The 17,584-nt window shown below is 36.0% G+C and overlaps 1 protein-coding gene across 2 annotated transcripts in view; it reads left to right on the forward strand.

The window, feature by feature from the left end:
* The window catches only part of NRG3 (neuregulin 3), a 367,735-nt gene that overhangs the window by 132,218 nt on the left and 217,933 nt on the right, over positions 1–17,584 (forward strand). For both annotated transcript variants that reach the window (XM_032695055.1, XM_032695056.1), the window contains exon 2: positions 14,370–14,499. In XM_032695055.1, the coding sequence (XP_032550946.1) occupies positions 14,370–14,499 (130 nt within the window). The remainder of the gene's footprint in view (positions 1–14,369; positions 14,500–17,584) is intronic.

Raw genomic sequence — 17,584 nt, forward strand, 5'->3', positions numbered from 1 at the left:
CTGATGTGCTCTGTGTGTCTTGCTTTGCTATCAAGTTGCCGCCTCAGACAAACTCTAACTGCAGTGCGTGTGCAAGTGGGAAGTTGGGTAATAAAGACTCAAGATGTTCATTCTCTTTGAAGTCCTTGTCATCTAGTGGGAAGAGAATTAGCTAGCAGAAACTATCATCTTGCATGTTTGACATTACTAAGGCAGTAGCATAAGAAAATGCATAAATCTTCTGAATAACCATGAAGCATACTCAACTGGAGAAAATAGCAAGAAAATAGGGTAGCTGGCAAATGGAGAGATACAAGCTGCCAAAAGGGATGTGAAACATTAATTCCACCATCTCAGGACTGATTTTTTTTTTTTTTAATTGTATTTATTTTTAGAGGCACCAGATGCCAGCCTTATTGCTCATGCAAACTAGATGGTCTAAAAATTGTTCTAGCTTGTTCTAGCTTACTCCAGCTTCCACTGCCCCACAGAGGCTGTTGCAGCAAAAATGAGATCAGCTTGGAAGAAAGAAATTCTGACTCTCTCCTTTTTCTAGACGTGGATATGTCTCTGTTTTATACATGCCAGTGACTGTTCAAGGGGACTGGAATGGGATCTGTTTAAACAACTTCTGCACTAACGAAGCATTTCCCTATGCAAAAGATGGCTAATTCAGCCCAATGCTCTATTGAAACCAAAGATTTTCACTTGCCTACGTGTTAGAGAACTTCTGAGGGTGTACTTTCCCCTACCCTCAAGTTTTCCATGCTTTGGCATAGGTTTTAATTAGGTCCAAACCATCACACATTTTCTGCTGCTTCTGAGAGCATTCAGTCTAAATTTACTGTTGGCAAAAAGAAAGCGAAAAATGAGGCGATGCAAAAATAACTCCTTAGAAAAAGAAAAAAAAAATCAATAAAATCCCAGATTCAAAATGAACTCCCTTGTAATATCACTCTGAAAGGGTACTTCTAAACCAGGCTTAGGTGTTTGGTTAGACAATGGGGACTTTTCCTATTTTTAACAAGTAATGTTGGTAACCTTGTTTTAATATAGGTCTAACTGGAGAGAAAGCAGTGGTACACTTATACCCTACTTCAAAGCAGTGTAAGTGGAAGTTTCAACTGAGTCGTAAACCTATATTTGTGTATAGATTGAAATGGATAAAATATGTAAATAGATACTCATGTATATTTATATAGCTTGGATATATAGGTAGGATATATAGGTATGTATTGCTATTTACAAACATAATGTACTCCACTATTTATTGGGTTATACTCCTTTAGCCTTGAGTTCATCCGAGTTACATCTCTGCTATGTAAAAGGTAGGCTTACGTAGAGGTATTAGGTTGGGTTTTGTAAGTCCAATGTTTCTTTCCCAAAGGGACCTGCTAACTGTTTGTGTGAGAATGTTTGGGTTTGGACATCCTGAATTTCCAGCATTTTTGTTTGTTGGTTGTCTTTGTCACTTTCCTTCCCCTGCCCCGTATTTTATGTTGTCTTTAATACCTGCTACCCTTTGTCATATAAATATATATATTTGCAGAAACTATGCTTTAGCACCTGATTGATTTATTTATTCTTCCTTATTTCACTTAGTCTCTCATTCCACATCCTTTCCTGGTATCCTTGGTCAGAACTTGCACAAATAAAACAATCTTTTCTCTGAGAAGATTTACACAGGAGAACAGTAGGACCGATAGTTTGCAAAGGAAACCATCTTCGTGTTTTCTGGGGAATGGCTAAGAAGCAAATGCATCTTGATTAGGGCAAACACTTGTGTCTTGTCTCTCCCAGTTAAGCACTAAACATGAACCTGTATGAGCTAGGTGAACCACTGTTTTAATCCACTTTCCCCGTAATTTAAAACCTTAAATGCTTGGGTATATATGTACATATGTGTGCGACTTGGGCAACATTATATCAGAATAATTTAAAAAATAACATGATTAGGTAAACGAAGTCAAAAGTTAACTATTCACTGGAAGAGGGGGGAACAAATACTGTAATGAGTAAATATTTCTGCCTGGACTTCTTTCCTCAAACGTGAAATGGGATGCTGTTAGAAGAATTGATTAGTGGTAGCGTTCATCTCCTGTGAACTTATGACGATGATTACTGAAGCATTTTGAAACCAGCTTATTTATCAGCTGATTTATTTTTTTTTCTTGGCCTTTTCCGCCCTTCCAAGAGTAGCACTTGTGCTCTCCAGAGGGTATATTACTAGGATTTTTACTGCTGCCGCCAAAGATCTTCTGGCACAAAATTCCTGTCTGAGTCAGCTTTGTAACATGACAAATTCAGAGACAGCTGCAGCAATGATACATTAGCTGCCTATTGGGCAGCTTCTGAGTAGACAATAAATCTCCTACTAGTTATAAAATGTCATTAAAAATAACCTAACACAATAACGGTTGTGAAATATTGTGCTTATTTTTCTGGTTAGCAGGTTGAAAGATGTGTAAGTGGTATAAGCTGGAACAGTTATTCAGTTGTGACTACAAATGTTGTATGTATAAGCTTTAAAGAACTAGAAACCACCAAAAAAAGATAATGCAGTTTTTCTGTTACCTTTTCTTACCCAGTTGTTAATCGCTCAGGTTGTATTCTCATATTTCAGTGATCACAGCTGTTGCTTCTGTATGTGTTTTTCTCCAATCCAGTGGCACTAGAATGGTGTATATGGTGCATTTTCCGATTGAGAGATGTTATAATGGAATTAGGCTGCCATTGGAGATGCTCAATGTTGCATTTCCAGAGCTGGACTTCAGTTCTTGTTTTGTAGTTCTGTTAGGATTATTAATGCTGCAGTTTGTAAGTTAAACTACTAGTTTAATTGGCTTTTTCTTTACTGTACTAATATCTTCAGTCAACCAGAGCCCGCAGTCCTACTTTTTATGTCTAATTATGTTCCATTTCTGTGCCCCAGCCTACATTTAATTTGCACAGAAGTGGAAATGAAGTTGTCAGTGACATCTCACAGTGACTCTCCTCCCCCTTACTTTAGCTATATCAGATGCCAACACTGCTGATTTGTTGAACCTCAAGCTGTTTTGTTTAGCAGTGCAAAGCTGACTGCTTTGCGACCATCAGACTGGTACAGTGAGGCACAAAGTGCTTGTGATATTGTCCAAATTTCTCATTGGGAAAGGTAGGAGATATTTCAGTTTCAATTATATACGGAATTAATCTGAGTAATAAAACAAGGACGCAACTTCAGTGTGGGAAATTTCATGTTCCGTGCTAGCTAATGCTGAGAGATAACCTGGGTTAACATGGATTTGACTCAGGAAAGGTAACGAGTCCTTCTGTTTTCTATTTTAAGGTGAGTTTCTTGCAAAGACAGTTTCATTGAAAGATGACTGCTACAATTGTGCTTAGTCTGTATTATCTAAACCAATTAATTGCAGAGTGGAGAGAACTGAAGGATGAGACTGCATCTTAATGCTTCTTGGAGCAAGAGGATAAGCTGCTACAGATGTTTCGTTCTTTTCTTTTCCTAATGTGAAATAGGGAAAAATTATGAATATCATAAAAATATTGCAACGGCGCAAATTTGTTGATGCTGTTTTAACATCGACTTTACCCTTTTTGACATGCAAGTAGTGGTGGCTTTGTTCTGTCAGACTGTTTTCATTGTAGCTTAAAGTGTGAACGAAGATTGAGGTTTGTGTAGTGTTGGAATTTATGCTGCTGGAAGCCCACCCTGCAGACCTCATGTTTTCTGAGTTTGTACTGCATAGGAGGAGAAAACTGACCATGTAATTTATTTTTCCCTCAATTACACTGCTTATTCAAGTGCACAAAATTGGAGGGGTGTTGAGTTATTTTGGTTTCTTTTTCATAAACTTTAATTTTAAAAAACATATAATATTTTTCCTTAGAAAATAAAAAGGGAGAGAGGCAAAGCATAAGACCTACTGAATTTGTGTATTCACGGATGAGTAGAAAATTAACCTGAATGTTTTTGAGAACTTCAAAATTCTAGTTAGTCTTAGTTCTCAGGGACATTTTTAGTTCAAGATCTTCAGTGGAGTTTTAAATAATTGCTGGAATGTTTTTAATCACAGCTTTCACAACTGTTTTGTTGAAGGGTACACTGTAAAGGTTGATTCAGTTATATAAAACCAAAAAAATCATAACCCATACCAAAACAAGCGGATTACACTGAAAAAGAGGAGTGAGAGTATATTTATTTCATAGCACTATGCTTGCCTGCAGTAATACTTCAGTTGCTCAAAACTGATTAAGGATGAAAAATGCAGTGCCCAGAAATATTTATAACCCCCAAATGCCCTGGCAGCTAGAATTGCTGGTGAGATGCAATGCTACCAAGCAACTCCTGGTCCCATTGTCTTATACCACGAGTGCCTGGAAGTGAAATAGCTCCTGATAATCAGATCTCTGTGGCAGTCAGTGCTGATTTTGCCTGGATGTTTGTCTGCAATATGTAATACAGCTCTGTGTATGCAACAAGGAAGGAATGATTAGAAAAGGAGTAGATGGTAGGGTGTTAGATTTTTTTTTATAAACCACTGAATAAATGCAGACACTCAGATTTGAGTGCTCTGTGTGCTTCTGATGCTGTGGTCTCAGAAGGACTTAGTAGGATTTAAAATTGACGTAGTGACAATGATAACTTACTCATTTACTAGTTTGTCACTGTTGAAAGATTGATTTATATGTCCTCTCTTGATGATTGTGGCAGGATATAGCCATTGTAGAGATTACTAAATGTGGTTGGCAAGTAAGTTCCATTTCCTTTTGGTAGCTAGGTCTCAATTAAGTTTCTGATACTTTATAATCTTCTCAGTAGCATTGTATAAAAGAGCTGTGTGCATGCTTCTCTTGCCTGCCAGTCAGCCATGCTCTAAGCTACATGCACTGTAGGAAAAAAAATATAAATTAACTTTTAATATAGCATTAAAATTAATGAATTAAATGCACTGCAAAGGGAAATGCAGATTTTAAGTAATAACTACATCTCATGAAACTTAATTATCAAATGTTGAGTCAATAACATATGAGACTCCACTTCACTTGGGGTGGCTAGTTTACAAAACTAGAACTGTAGAACACAGTGGATGTAGGAGCATTTGTGTGCTTCCAAATGCACCTCTGCAGAGTGCCGTGGCTTGTGGAAACCGAAGTGAAAAACAGGAGCCCCAACAGAATGTTGTTTGTAGTGGCCAAGGTCCCAAGAGAGATTTCAGAGTGCATTATACTCTGTCTCTACAAAAGCATCTTTCCTTATAGCTGCAAACTCCATGTCTTCTCTTCCCTTTGCTCCTTTGTTCACAGTAGGCAAGACTGTATGTATGTTGGGTTATTGCACTAAGGCTGTCTATGTGTTAATAATAAGCAGCCAAGCCAAGATGTTTTAAGTGTTTTAAACTCATTTTGTACCACCATAATAGTCTCTGTTGCAGAGAATTGAGAAGAAAAATCTGTCTCAGTTATTAAACAATGACTTAGATTTGTGTCATGGATGTTGAACTCATGATTTTTTTAAATTGAAGACCAGAGGGGAACACAACTAAATGTGATTTGAATGTGAGTCAAAGGCCAAGGTTTCATGAAATAGAAAAAGATAATGTTTATATTATTATGTGAAATATTGCAGAATATTTGTATAGATGTGATATTAGATATACCTTTGACATCTCTAGTCAAACTTAGCCCTAACTTGGGTTTTGTTGACTGAAGTGTAGTTTCTGAAGCTATAGTAGCCCACATGAGAACCTCATTATCTGTCTCCTTCTTACCACAGTTCACTGACTCTTTGCTATGTTGGAACAATGTGGATTTAAATTAAAAAGCTATATGTGATTTACCTAATTACTTGCATTAGAAAATGCTGGTTAATAAAGCTGAGCAGTTTGTTGTGTGCTGGTAGTAAGGTCAAGGGGATTTGCAGTGTGTGAACTTCTTACAACTGCATGTCAGAAACAGATGGAAAAGTTTTCTCACCTGAGAAAGAGAACAAGAGAAATCTCGTAAGGTAATCCATACATGAGAACGGAGCAGTACAGGGTGAGGGAGCTGTAGCAAAGATACTTTACCTTCTCGTGCCTATGTCCTTTCTGTTCTGGAAGACTGAATTAAAAGAATCAAAGTAAGGAAACGAAATTAAAGAAAAAAAATATGATGTTGAATATGTGGGGTTTTTAATGAAAGAAAATGTTGAGAGTAAGGTTTGTGTTTCATAGTCTGACTTTGCATGTCCACATAACAAGGATGTCAAAATTAGAAATGCGGTAGTGAATAAATTTTAGATTACAAACCTTGGAAATATGCACAAGCTTAGAGTTAAAATTGCAGTTCTTATTTCCTTTGTTTCTATTCAGTGCATTGCTTGACCTATTTCAGCTCCTTGGAGAAAGAGCATCACACTGACAATCAACCAACCTACTCATAGCTTTTTAATAATTAGTATTTTTATGTGAAAATGTTTAGTGTTTCCCCATAAAACTAGTATAATTCTTTTATTTGATTAGATATCTGTCTTTTAGCCTACAGTAATTTGACAGTGACTGTAAGAAATGATTTATTAAATGTTGAAAACACAGTGCTGGATGATTTCTGTACAACTTTAAGAAAGTGGTAAATCACCCAGAAGAACTATAAACCACAGAACATAGATCAGCCCAGGTAACCTCAGTCTTGTCAGCACTCAGTGACCAGTTTCCCTGCTCTGTGTAGCCATAGGCCTGGGTTTTCCCTAGGCTACTGCTTACTATAAAAATCTATGAAATCACACAATACTCTGTTTCCAGAACTTTCCTATATCATAGTGTGTATAAAGATATGCAGATACAGATTGTTACAGATCTGTTGATTGAGAAAGTGTTGATGTTCAGTGACAACACTTGCCAGGTACCATTAGTGATGATGCTTTCATTATCAATTTTAGCCTTTCTTTCTTTAGCAGTAGCTGGGGAAGCTAAAGCCCCTCTATGTACTAAACAGCAATATTTATCTTCAAGATATAGGTTGTCTATATTACTCTTCTCTGATCCTTGCATCTAAACTCCCACCCCCACATGGTGCTTCACAGGCAGAAGGAGAAAGAAGACAACTGTGATCTAAGAAAGAAAAAGATTTGGAGAACTGTGAATTGATTTTTTTTTTTTTTTTACTACATGCAAAAAAAATTGTAACACCACTTTTATACTTATGTTGTAGCAATATTGAGTTATTTAGGTCATTGCACTTTTTGTGTTTTCATATATTCCTTCTTGATTTGATTCATTAGATTTTGGTGAGGTGGATTCTTTTTTATTTCAGAGCACTGGTGATTGCAGACATCACAGATATATGCTATACTTGCTTTCTTCTAGCATCTTCTAACCTCTCAGAATTGTTCTGGTTTTGGGTGTGTGTCCTGTCCCTTGTTCCCCCTGCTCTCCCCCCCAAAAAAAAATTTTGCTAGCACCTCTGCAAGTCTTCTTTTAATTAGTTTACTATTTTGCTTTTGTGCTGAAAAGTCATTTCATTTAACAGTAATTCAGTTTCTCCATCTATTGGAGACCATTTTCTAGAGCTATTTTCACATCCCCAAAAGGCTGCCCCTTTTTGGTGCAATAGTGCCATCTAATCGTGAGGGCTTTTGGTGTCTCCAGAGATGTCAGCGTGCTGAGATGGGAGTGCTGGGGGTCAGAGGATAGAGAAACCTGGGTGTGGGTGATAGATCCACTTTTGGCACAATCATGAGGATGCTACTTTTTCACTGAATTCTTCCATTAGTTTCTTTTAGATCAATTAATAAGTCCTACTGAAGCCCAACTGAATACATGTCTGATTGGCAAAAGCACTCTGCACCTAGAGTGCCCATCAGAACTGTCACCACTCAGTTTTCAATATAACTCTTCACTTTGAATGCTAAAACCTTTTAGAGTTTTAGTCACTGCTGTTTCTTTGGCTCCTGGGTATTGAACTTTTGAAAGACCCTGACCTTTTGTGCCCCACGGGGTTCTCTCCTGAGTCATCTCCCATTTGTTCAGCTTTCACTGGTTTCAGTTGGAGCTGCACAGGAGAATGCAGCCTCTGATGTGCAATTCGGATGAATTTCAGTGGTGTTCAGGGTTCAGTATTTGAGTTCTGACAGATAGGATCAGATAATACCTTTCAAAGTGATGCCAGCATTATTTCCTTTTCCCCTTTGGAGTTTCACTTGCGAGGTACCATTAGGTGGGCCCATTTTCGTACATTGTTTTTGCTTGGTTTGATTTTTTTGAAGTCATGAAAGCAAAGGTATACTTTTATATGTAAGAGTTTTGTAGCCAGCAAGAAGTTCTCTAATAGCACATGATATTTTGCTAATAATGCACTAGTAACTTGAAAAACCTTTAATATGTTTTTCAAGATAGGTATTAATACTTGTTCATTCAAACTGCGAAAACGCTTAGAAAATATGAACAACATTTGTTTCTGGAAAAAGATCACACTTAAAGAATTAATTTAGGAGTTGCTGACAAGGGAGCATGTGCTGTTTTTTGGAGAGATGACTTTTTAATTTCTTCTTCAGGAGCTTGAACTGTTGTTTCTATGCAGTTGTGAATGTGATTCTGCATCCTGGTGATGTGGGGAGGAAAGCAGTTTGTTTAAGGGTGTGCTTGTTTGTACTGACAGAGAAATGTTTCATAGCAATGGGCTGGTTGGGTTAATACCACATGAACTTTCTTATATAATCCTCTGAATTAAATACAAAGGAAAACCATTTGTGCCATCTCTCAATGATGATAATTTCAGCTACCTCCACAATCTGACTGTGAAGACAACTAGTGTAAATGATGCTGTTTTATTGCATCTGCTGCTTTATCAGTTTGTTGCTAAATTATACTGATTTGTTCATTTGAATCTGAGGGATAATAGAAAAGCTCCAACAAGTCCCATATCTATAGCCCAATTTTGCTTTATATCACAGTGCAATCAAAGCCTTTAAAGTGTTATTGGATTAAATAAAATTTTCTCTGGCACAAAATGGCTGAGGGGCAGCTTCTTGAATAATCTGTATTCAGAACTCTATTGCTAGTTTATACAAAACTGTCTCTGTAAATGCAATAAAATTTTTCATATTTTTTATTAAGCTTTTGGTTTTAATCATAGATAAATGCATGCAAAAATTCAAGTAAGTTTAGAAAGAGAAGCCTGTTACTATTTTAAAACCCTGAAGTTTTATTTTTTTTTTAATTCTCATAATTTATTACTAGAATTTTTAAATTTAATTATTCCAGCAGTCTTCCATGGCTGAGGCCAACTACTGTTCAGTTAGCACAGACAAAGCAAGTTCTCTGCTTTGCCATTAAAAATGTCTGTCTGGAATGTTCACTTAGCAAATATCAACAACTTAGAAAGAGTTTCCATCAGCTAAGACTAATTCATAACAAAAACTTGCAAGTAACCATTTAGGTTTTCTTCTCCTTCTCCCTTAACAAATACCATGCTAGGACCCTACACTCCTTTTGTTTACTTCTAAGAGGACAGAAATAAACATTTTAGGTTGTATGTTTTTCAAGGTTCACTGTATTGTGAGTAAATATGCAATATATAAACAATTCTGTGTGGAAGTTTCATTTTTTTACAAGACCCTTTCTAGTAAGGCTACCACATAATTCTAAAGTATCAGGAGAGGAGCAGCAAGTGACTATTAAGAACTTCAGGGAACCCTGGTTATAGCGAGTCATCATAAATATTTTGCCATTGACTTCATTGAACATAAAACTTAGCTCCCTGTATGCTATTAACTGACCTTTGCTGTTGCCTTTATAGAATGCAGTAGTGATAAAAGAATACATTATAAAAAATGTTGAGGTTTTTGGAGAAGATATTTTTTTGGTGACTGGATTTGCATTGTCAGAGGAAGTTGAGTTGTTTGTAACTTGCTCACTTTATTTGCAGTGCATTTAAAAATGGGATCAGGGTTTTAAAATAAGCATCTCGCTTTTTTTGGTGCCTCAGTAAGCAATGGTTCTCTGAGAAATGATGCATTATAAATGGATAAAAAGATAAAGGAAAAGTGAGTTGCGTGTCGTTACTGAGTCTGTAAAGCTGGTAATACCCAATGCTAGTCAAAATATGCAGTATTTTTAAAAAGTCTTTGAGTGTTCAGGCTCTGACATTAAACTAAACATGGTATCTTCATATTCCTCTGTGGCAGTGCACCAAGTATTTATCATGGTGGTGTTAATAAGTGAGTGTTCCTATGTAGTTACAAAATTTGGATGCCTTTTTAGTAGTGACTTCAGAAAAGTTAAGCGGTATCTTTTTGTCTCTTGATCTCCTGGGTCATTTTTCCTCACTTTTCCTGTAGCAGGTAATGCTGTCTGTCTGGAAAAAATGTTTCCCGTGAGGGCCATGTACTGTGGGTACCATTTAAAGGTATTCTGTTTGAGATGTAACCAGAAAAATCTGTTTGTAAAGTCAGAATGCTGCGGGACAGATGTGATGGATGGGAATGGCTGCTGCTGCAGTCTGTGCAGAAACAGCTGCTAAAAATGCCACTGTTTCCCAGGATATTTTAAATCTTGCATTCTCTCTTTTCCTACATTTTTCCTCAGTAGTTACAGGTTTATCAATATCAGAGCATAGTACTGGAAACAATGAAACTTTTAGCCTTGAAGGAGCAGGCAGTATTTCTAGTAACCATATCATGCCTTGAAGATAATTCAATAAATTAGCTATAATGAGCCATCCTGCGCTGGTGTAAATATAATGAAATATATGAACAAGGCAAGAATACAAATTCACTGACACTTTTTTCAGACCAAGTTTTAGACCTATACAAAAGTACAATAGCATCTGTAAACTTCCTGCTGATTTTTATGCAACGTTCCCAAAGACTACATTTTTTCAAACCAACTCCATGTTTATACATAAAAGATCTTGAAGCCTTCCCTTGAAACGTGAGCTGAATTCTTGTTCATTTGATTGAACAGTAGTATCTGAGAGCTGGCAGTGGTATATCTGTTTTTGAAGTATGGGAATCATGCATAAACCTCTGCTGCTATAGTAAGGCAAGAAAAAACGGAGTAAGAGTGCCTAGAATTTCTTTATTCCAATTTAATTGGAAAGATCCTGGCAGAAATCAATAGGCCCTGCTGCTTTTGCATGAAACAAAATGAAAAAAGACCTTACGTTATACATGCTGAATTCAAGGACATGCTTAACAGAAGTTCCCTTTTGTTACCTATAAACATTTGAGTCTGTTACCCATGTTCAAAGACTAAAATAAATTCAGGAGCTGTACTAGTATATTTGTGAATGCCTAGATTTTATCAATTCTTAAAAAACCCCCCCAAAACTAAACGAAAAACATCACAATAGAATGATGGTGATTTACCGTGTTTCTGAAGCTGTGAAGGACTATTCCACCCTGGAAAAGTCAGTTCAGTATTTGTTTTAGAGTTAAAAAAAAAATAGAGACAATAAGATTTATTATTTATTACAAAAAGAATCAGGGAAACTGTAATATTTTCTGTTGTTTTGTTATTTCCATACTATTTAGAACAAGTTTGTAGATTTTGTTTTTATCATTATTTAATGAAGCTGTAACAGAGTTTGTTTCATCGTGAATGCAACATGAAATAACAGCAATATTGTAACTTTTCAGAAAACTCACATATCCTATACGTGAGTATATCCAGCAGAAAATACCAAACAGGTATATCTAGGATATCAATTAGTAACACAGCTTCTGAATGTTGTGAATGACCTCTGGAGCTCAAACATCTGATCTCTGCAGACCAGAGGCCTATGTACAGGTCAGCTGTGCATAGTGTACATATGCATCAACATGGTTAGACTTAACTAAAAAATGGCCTATAATGAGACTATTTTTTATGTAAAAAAAAAACCCAAAAAAACCCAACCCCCCCAAAAAAAATCCCCAAAACAAACAAAACCCCCCCCCCAAAACTGCGCAAAACAAAACCAAAAAGAAACTAAACAAAAATTTATGTACTTTTCAACATAAGGAGTGCAGTCCTTATATTCTTTCCTAAGAAGCCACCAGCATCATTACCTACAATGGTTGTGCTTAATTTGAAAGATGAGAGACAGAACCCAAAACAAAAAAAGAAACACTTGAGATCATGTCCAGTTGGAGAAAATGAAGTGTCACAACTTATGTCTGTTTATAAATAAAACGGAAGGGTTGATTAATGCTGAACAGAGAAGTAATTAAAATAAAGCAGAACAAAACTTCTAAAGAATATATTTAATCTAAAACTTTTAAATGCTGACCTTGACAAGGTATTTAATTATGAGAGAAGAGGAATATCCTTCACTTCAAATGCTGTGCTCTGAGAATTCAGTACGTCACTAGCTCAAAGACATGCTTTGTGATACTGCCTGTCTCCCTTGTTTCACTCTTGTCCTTTGGGGACACCTCAGATTACTTTGGTCTGTGTACTGCAGCTGCCTTCAGAAAGGTATTTGCACAGATTGTTTCTTCAGAGCAAGCTGAGAAATACAAGTGTTCTGTTCTTTAAAGCTGGATCAAGCTGAGTTTTTGCTCATCAAACAGTTTTAGTTACCCTTTGTAATTATCACAAGTACTTTCAAATAACATCCTCAGTTTTCCTTATTTAAAATGGATAGAAATATAACTGATTAATATTGGTTTTATACTGTGTTGTATATTGTTATATTGTGGGGTTTTTTCCCTAATCAAGTTTTAAATGGTTGTTTAAGTGCTCCTGTGTAAAACTGACCTTAAAAAGTAACTGGGCTACCTTTTCTCTGTGTGAAGATATTTTCGTTTCATAAAACCTGATCATTCTTGAAAAATCAACAGTGAGATGCTGGTAACTGTTTGCATTTACAAATATCTTGTATAGTCTCCAAAATTCAACTTGATACATTTCGGTTCAGGGTTTGCTTGCAATCATTAGAAACAGTAGTTTCCAGGATTTTTTTTCTCTCCACTGAAAACTTTGAACTACAGTATTTTCTCTGTGGAGAGGGAAAACAAAAAAAGCTATTGTATACAAAGATCAGGGTACAGATTTTCTTATTCTTTGCAACTGTATTATATTAATCTTCTGACAGTCTGGATACAAGAAAAAATTGTAGCACTGTTTTATTTAAAATACACTAAGAACAAAAAAAAGTTACTTTGAAATGTTTTTGGAATTATCTGAATTTTTCTTGCAGAACCATAGTTACAGGTGTCTTGTGGTTCAGTGTTTTGGTTTTCAACTTTGGTGTTACCTTGGTGGATATTGCCTTCTTATTGAGTTATGAGCAAAAAGCAAGTTAGTGTGCTTGTATAATTCTGAGTTTGCAAGGTTCTCTGTCCATTGGGCACTGCTTCATTCCTTTGACAGAAGACAGCAAAATATTCCGTGGTAGTCTGTATGGTATACAAGGAAATGTTCTTTTGCTATTTCAGTATATATTAGATCCCGCAAAGTGATCAGGAATTTAAACTTTTTCAATTAAGACTGAATATGAAGATTGAACCGTGGCTCTGTGGAAATCACCATCTACTCTGAAAAATCACTCTTCATTAGAAAAAAACCTTGTCTTAGTGAAAAAAAAATTAAAATATCTGTCAGTCAGACATCTTCCTCTGAAAATTTCACTTCATTGTTGATTAATCCAAATGGATTGGAAAGGTTAAAGAAGTTTATTCGAAGACAAGAATGATAGCTCATCTGGACATGCTGTCAACCTATTCCAAATCTAATTTTCTATCTATATCCAAAGGTACAGCCAAAAGTTCAACCTCTAGTCAGGTATTTTAACTGTGTGGGGGTGTTTGGATGGACCTATAGAAACCTACAAATGATGTACCTGAAATCACACAATCTCTGGTACATTGCTTGTGTTAAGTTTTAGGCCAGGTTTCGTGACTGGTGAATCAAATTAGCATTGACCTTGAGTACTTGGCGCTTTTTTTCTTTTTTTTCCTTTCATTTTATTAGTGGGCTTTATGAGGGTTTCTTAGATTGATGCTCTATTAAATACTGTGGCTTATTTTTCATGAAAAAATTTTGTATCTTACTTAAAACCATATCTGAGTGTAGTCATATGAAAATATTGATCTGATTAAAGGATACTAAGTAGGTGTCTTTACATTTTAGAAGGGATACTTTGGAAATTGGAAGTGGTTGAAATTATACTCCAGCTTTGTTGCAGTCTAGTTTGTTTTTCTGTATATATTTCTAAATATAAGCATCCTCTTGTGAATTGTTTAAGAAACCTGACTGTAAATAATATTGCAGTTGCATCGGGGTTTGCATGCCTTGTGCTTTTGCTTTCTGTTGATTAATCTGTCAGTTGATGTTAGCGAGACCAATTTGATCAAATTTATGTAACATGCTCTAAGAATATCCAATATTTAGCCTCACAGCATTTCTTTCCTTTTTTTGTTTTCTCCACAGATACCACAACGTATTCCACTGAGCGATCTGAGCACTTTAAGCCATGCAAAGACAAGGATCTTGCATATTGTCTCAATGAAGGGGAATGCTTTGTGATTGAAACCTTAACAGGATCACATAAACACTGCCGGTAAGTCATTTGGGAAGAAGTTGCAAGAAGAGTTTTCTGTCCAAGGGACAAAGCATTAGGAAAAAATAGGCGTTCAGATGGAGAATGTTAGGGAGCAATGGAATTTGTCCCCGGTTTGGCTGCATCCCTCACAGCTGATAAGTTTTTAGTAGTCTGTAATATTTATAATTAGAAATACAGAAATAAGAGAAGCAACATTTTCATCTTTTCATAGATAAGAAAAATCTTCAGTGTTGTATTTTTTAATGATATAAACATGTAAGGATTCAGTTTCGTTTTCAGTTTTTTACATGTAAAAGTAAAAAGTGTTTATTTACATGCATACCAGAAGCATCCCTTTATTTTGGGTACTCTAAGTAGAGCTTTGACAATAACTGCAGGCACCATTCATTGAGAGAGAAGAAGGGCTAGTGTTGTTAGGAATAAGGGTTTCTTAAGTTTAGTTACTGAAAGATAAAATGGACTGTAATAGCCATAAAGCTGTTCTACAGGTTTATGCTCCTGAACTTCTGTTATTAGGTATGGATGTCTTGAATGTATTTAAAAGAATGTCAGAGAAGAAAACCACATCACTCAATATAATTATTATAGCTGTAGTGGCCAATAAAAGGGAGTGAGATACAGAAGGAGTACTCTAACATCTTCCTGAAGGTGATAATATAAAAAAAATGTGAACTATTCAAGTATTCTTTTAAATAGCAGTAATCCAAAATGAAAACCTGTACTTTTGATGTTTTAATTTACTCCTAAGATATTGTATATGGCATACAGAAGGTGAATTGAAGACTCTCATATGCTGAATTCTAAACTGAACATCTAAGTCTATGGAAAACTCTCAACATAAATAATAAAAAGCATCTAAGACACTCAGAGGGAACTTTCCTGAAGGATTTGGGCCTTGAGCTGTTAAATCCCACAAAAAGTAGGAAGAAAGTCACAATATGTGCCTGGTTTGAAAGTGGAAATTTATGGATTTAAAGATTTGTGAAAGTCTGCTTATCATCAGAAGAATATTCCTGAGATTTCCATTTTTAATACTATGCTGGTAATGTTTCTCATTCAGTTGAATATGTTTCAGTGAGCATTCATTTCCCTTCTTTATTTTATGTTTTTTTATGGCATACTTAAATTAAATACAAGTAATTTATTATGGAAAATTGATGTCTCTACTTCCATCATAAAACTTCACAGGTGTTTGGTTTTTTTCTCAAAGCAGGTATGGTTTTCAGTCCTTTTTAGAAACATCATGAGCTGTTAAGGGAATTAGATCACTCAAATATTTCAGTGATTTTCATTGTCAGAATATTCAAACTGGACAAAAGTGATTCAAATTAACAGCAGAAAAAATGGATCTATATGAGAATTTCTAATTAGACTGGTAAATTTAGTAGCTAAACAGATTGGGTTTGTAAACTGTATAGATTACGTTTTTTAATATCTGCAGGAGTGTATTTCATAAGAGAGCTGCTTTCTTTTTTTGTTTGATTGTTTGTTTGACTTTCAGGATCTTTCCCGTTGCCTGCCTTTGCCAAATTCTTGTTTATTTACTGTGATTCCGATAGTGCAGTCTGACTAATGGTTAGAAGCTTTTTCATCCAAGCTTTTCTCCTTAACTAAACAAGCCAGAATGTTGACTTCTCATTCTTTACAGCAGAGTGAAGTTTTTTCATCACCTTCTCTTGTGTTATCCTTCCACAGGGAAGTACCAGTATCATTTGTGGATCTCTTGCTTCCGTGTGTGAGAGATTAGCATTGCTTGTACAGGTTTCTGGCATTGGCACATTCTCTGGGAATTAAACATCTGCTTGTTTCAGTAGGTACTTTGAACTGTGCAACATAAGAAGACATGTATAAGGCAATAAAATTCATATGGCAAAAGAAGATGCATTTTAAAATTTAAAAGGTGATTAGTTATATTGCTTTGTTTAATGCTGTAAGGACCTTCAACGCTACAAGCAGCAGCTTGTTTAGAATCACTTTCGTACTGGTATGTATGTCATTAATGAAGAAAAACATTTAAATTTGACCTTCAAAGGCTGTATCTCTACCTTGGTAACAGACTATGTCTCTCTGTCAGGACTGTAGTAGTGAGTGTGATGCAGGTGTTTTTCTGTCTGTAGCCTGTAACAGTGCTCAGAAATAACAGCTAGAATGTACACATATAGAAAAATACAATATTGATGCACTGTATTTGTCCTCTAACTAGTAACAAAGAAAAATTTTACTAGGGTTATGGAATTCCCATGGCAATTAAGAGAATCATTTGAATGCAGAATTATGAAGACAAAATGATACTTTGTTCTCAGAATCAAGCTGCATTGTATATTCTCATTGTGAGTTTGATTTTGCATCTGTTCTGGGAACAGAGCACCAATTTACTGAAAAGGGAATTTGCCATGTGGAACAGCTGCAGATAGAAGACCTTGATGGAGCAAAAAAACTTTTCATCCCACTTTGTCAGGTTTAAAAAGTGTTAGAGGATGATATGCTTAGGGGGTTGTGCAGTCCCTTCTTGTTGTGTGTACATGTTTAAGGATAACTATGCTAATGATAAAGGGGAAAAACGAAAAGGAGGGATTTGATAGGAATTAATAAATACTGGAGTTATATCCCAGACCTCTTCTGTATCTTCCTGAACCATACTGTCAATGCAAAGAGACTAAACTGCAGCTCAGGCACCTTTCAGAGTTTACAGAATTCATGATATTGTTTGAAAATAGGAGGAGATGAACATGTGTCGATGTCCAGCTGTCAGTGATGGCATTGGCAATGAGATGCTGTAGAGCACTGTCTCTGTGACTGCTTTCTGTTCTGTGAGATATGTGCCTTATCTACTCTGAACCTGTAGCTGTGGAGAGTGGGGCTGACACGCACCCTTGGCAAAGGGCAAGGGGGAGACCGTGTTGCAGACCACTGGGAATACAGTAAATGAGGAGGCTGGAGGGAGTCCTGATTGTGCGTCTTCCGTTCTTATCCACCTATGGAGGTGGTGTCCTGAAGCCATGGGATTTTTTTTTTAAACCTAATTGACAACTTGAGGGGGAAAAATAAAAGTAAAAGTGGTTATACTTTCAAATTCTCTAAC

Source organism: Chiroxiphia lanceolata, chromosome 8 (genome assembly GCF_009829145.1).
Source record: "Chiroxiphia lanceolata isolate bChiLan1 chromosome 8, bChiLan1.pri, whole genome shotgun sequence".
NCBI lineage: Eukaryota > Metazoa > Chordata > Aves > Passeriformes > Pipridae > Chiroxiphia > Chiroxiphia lanceolata.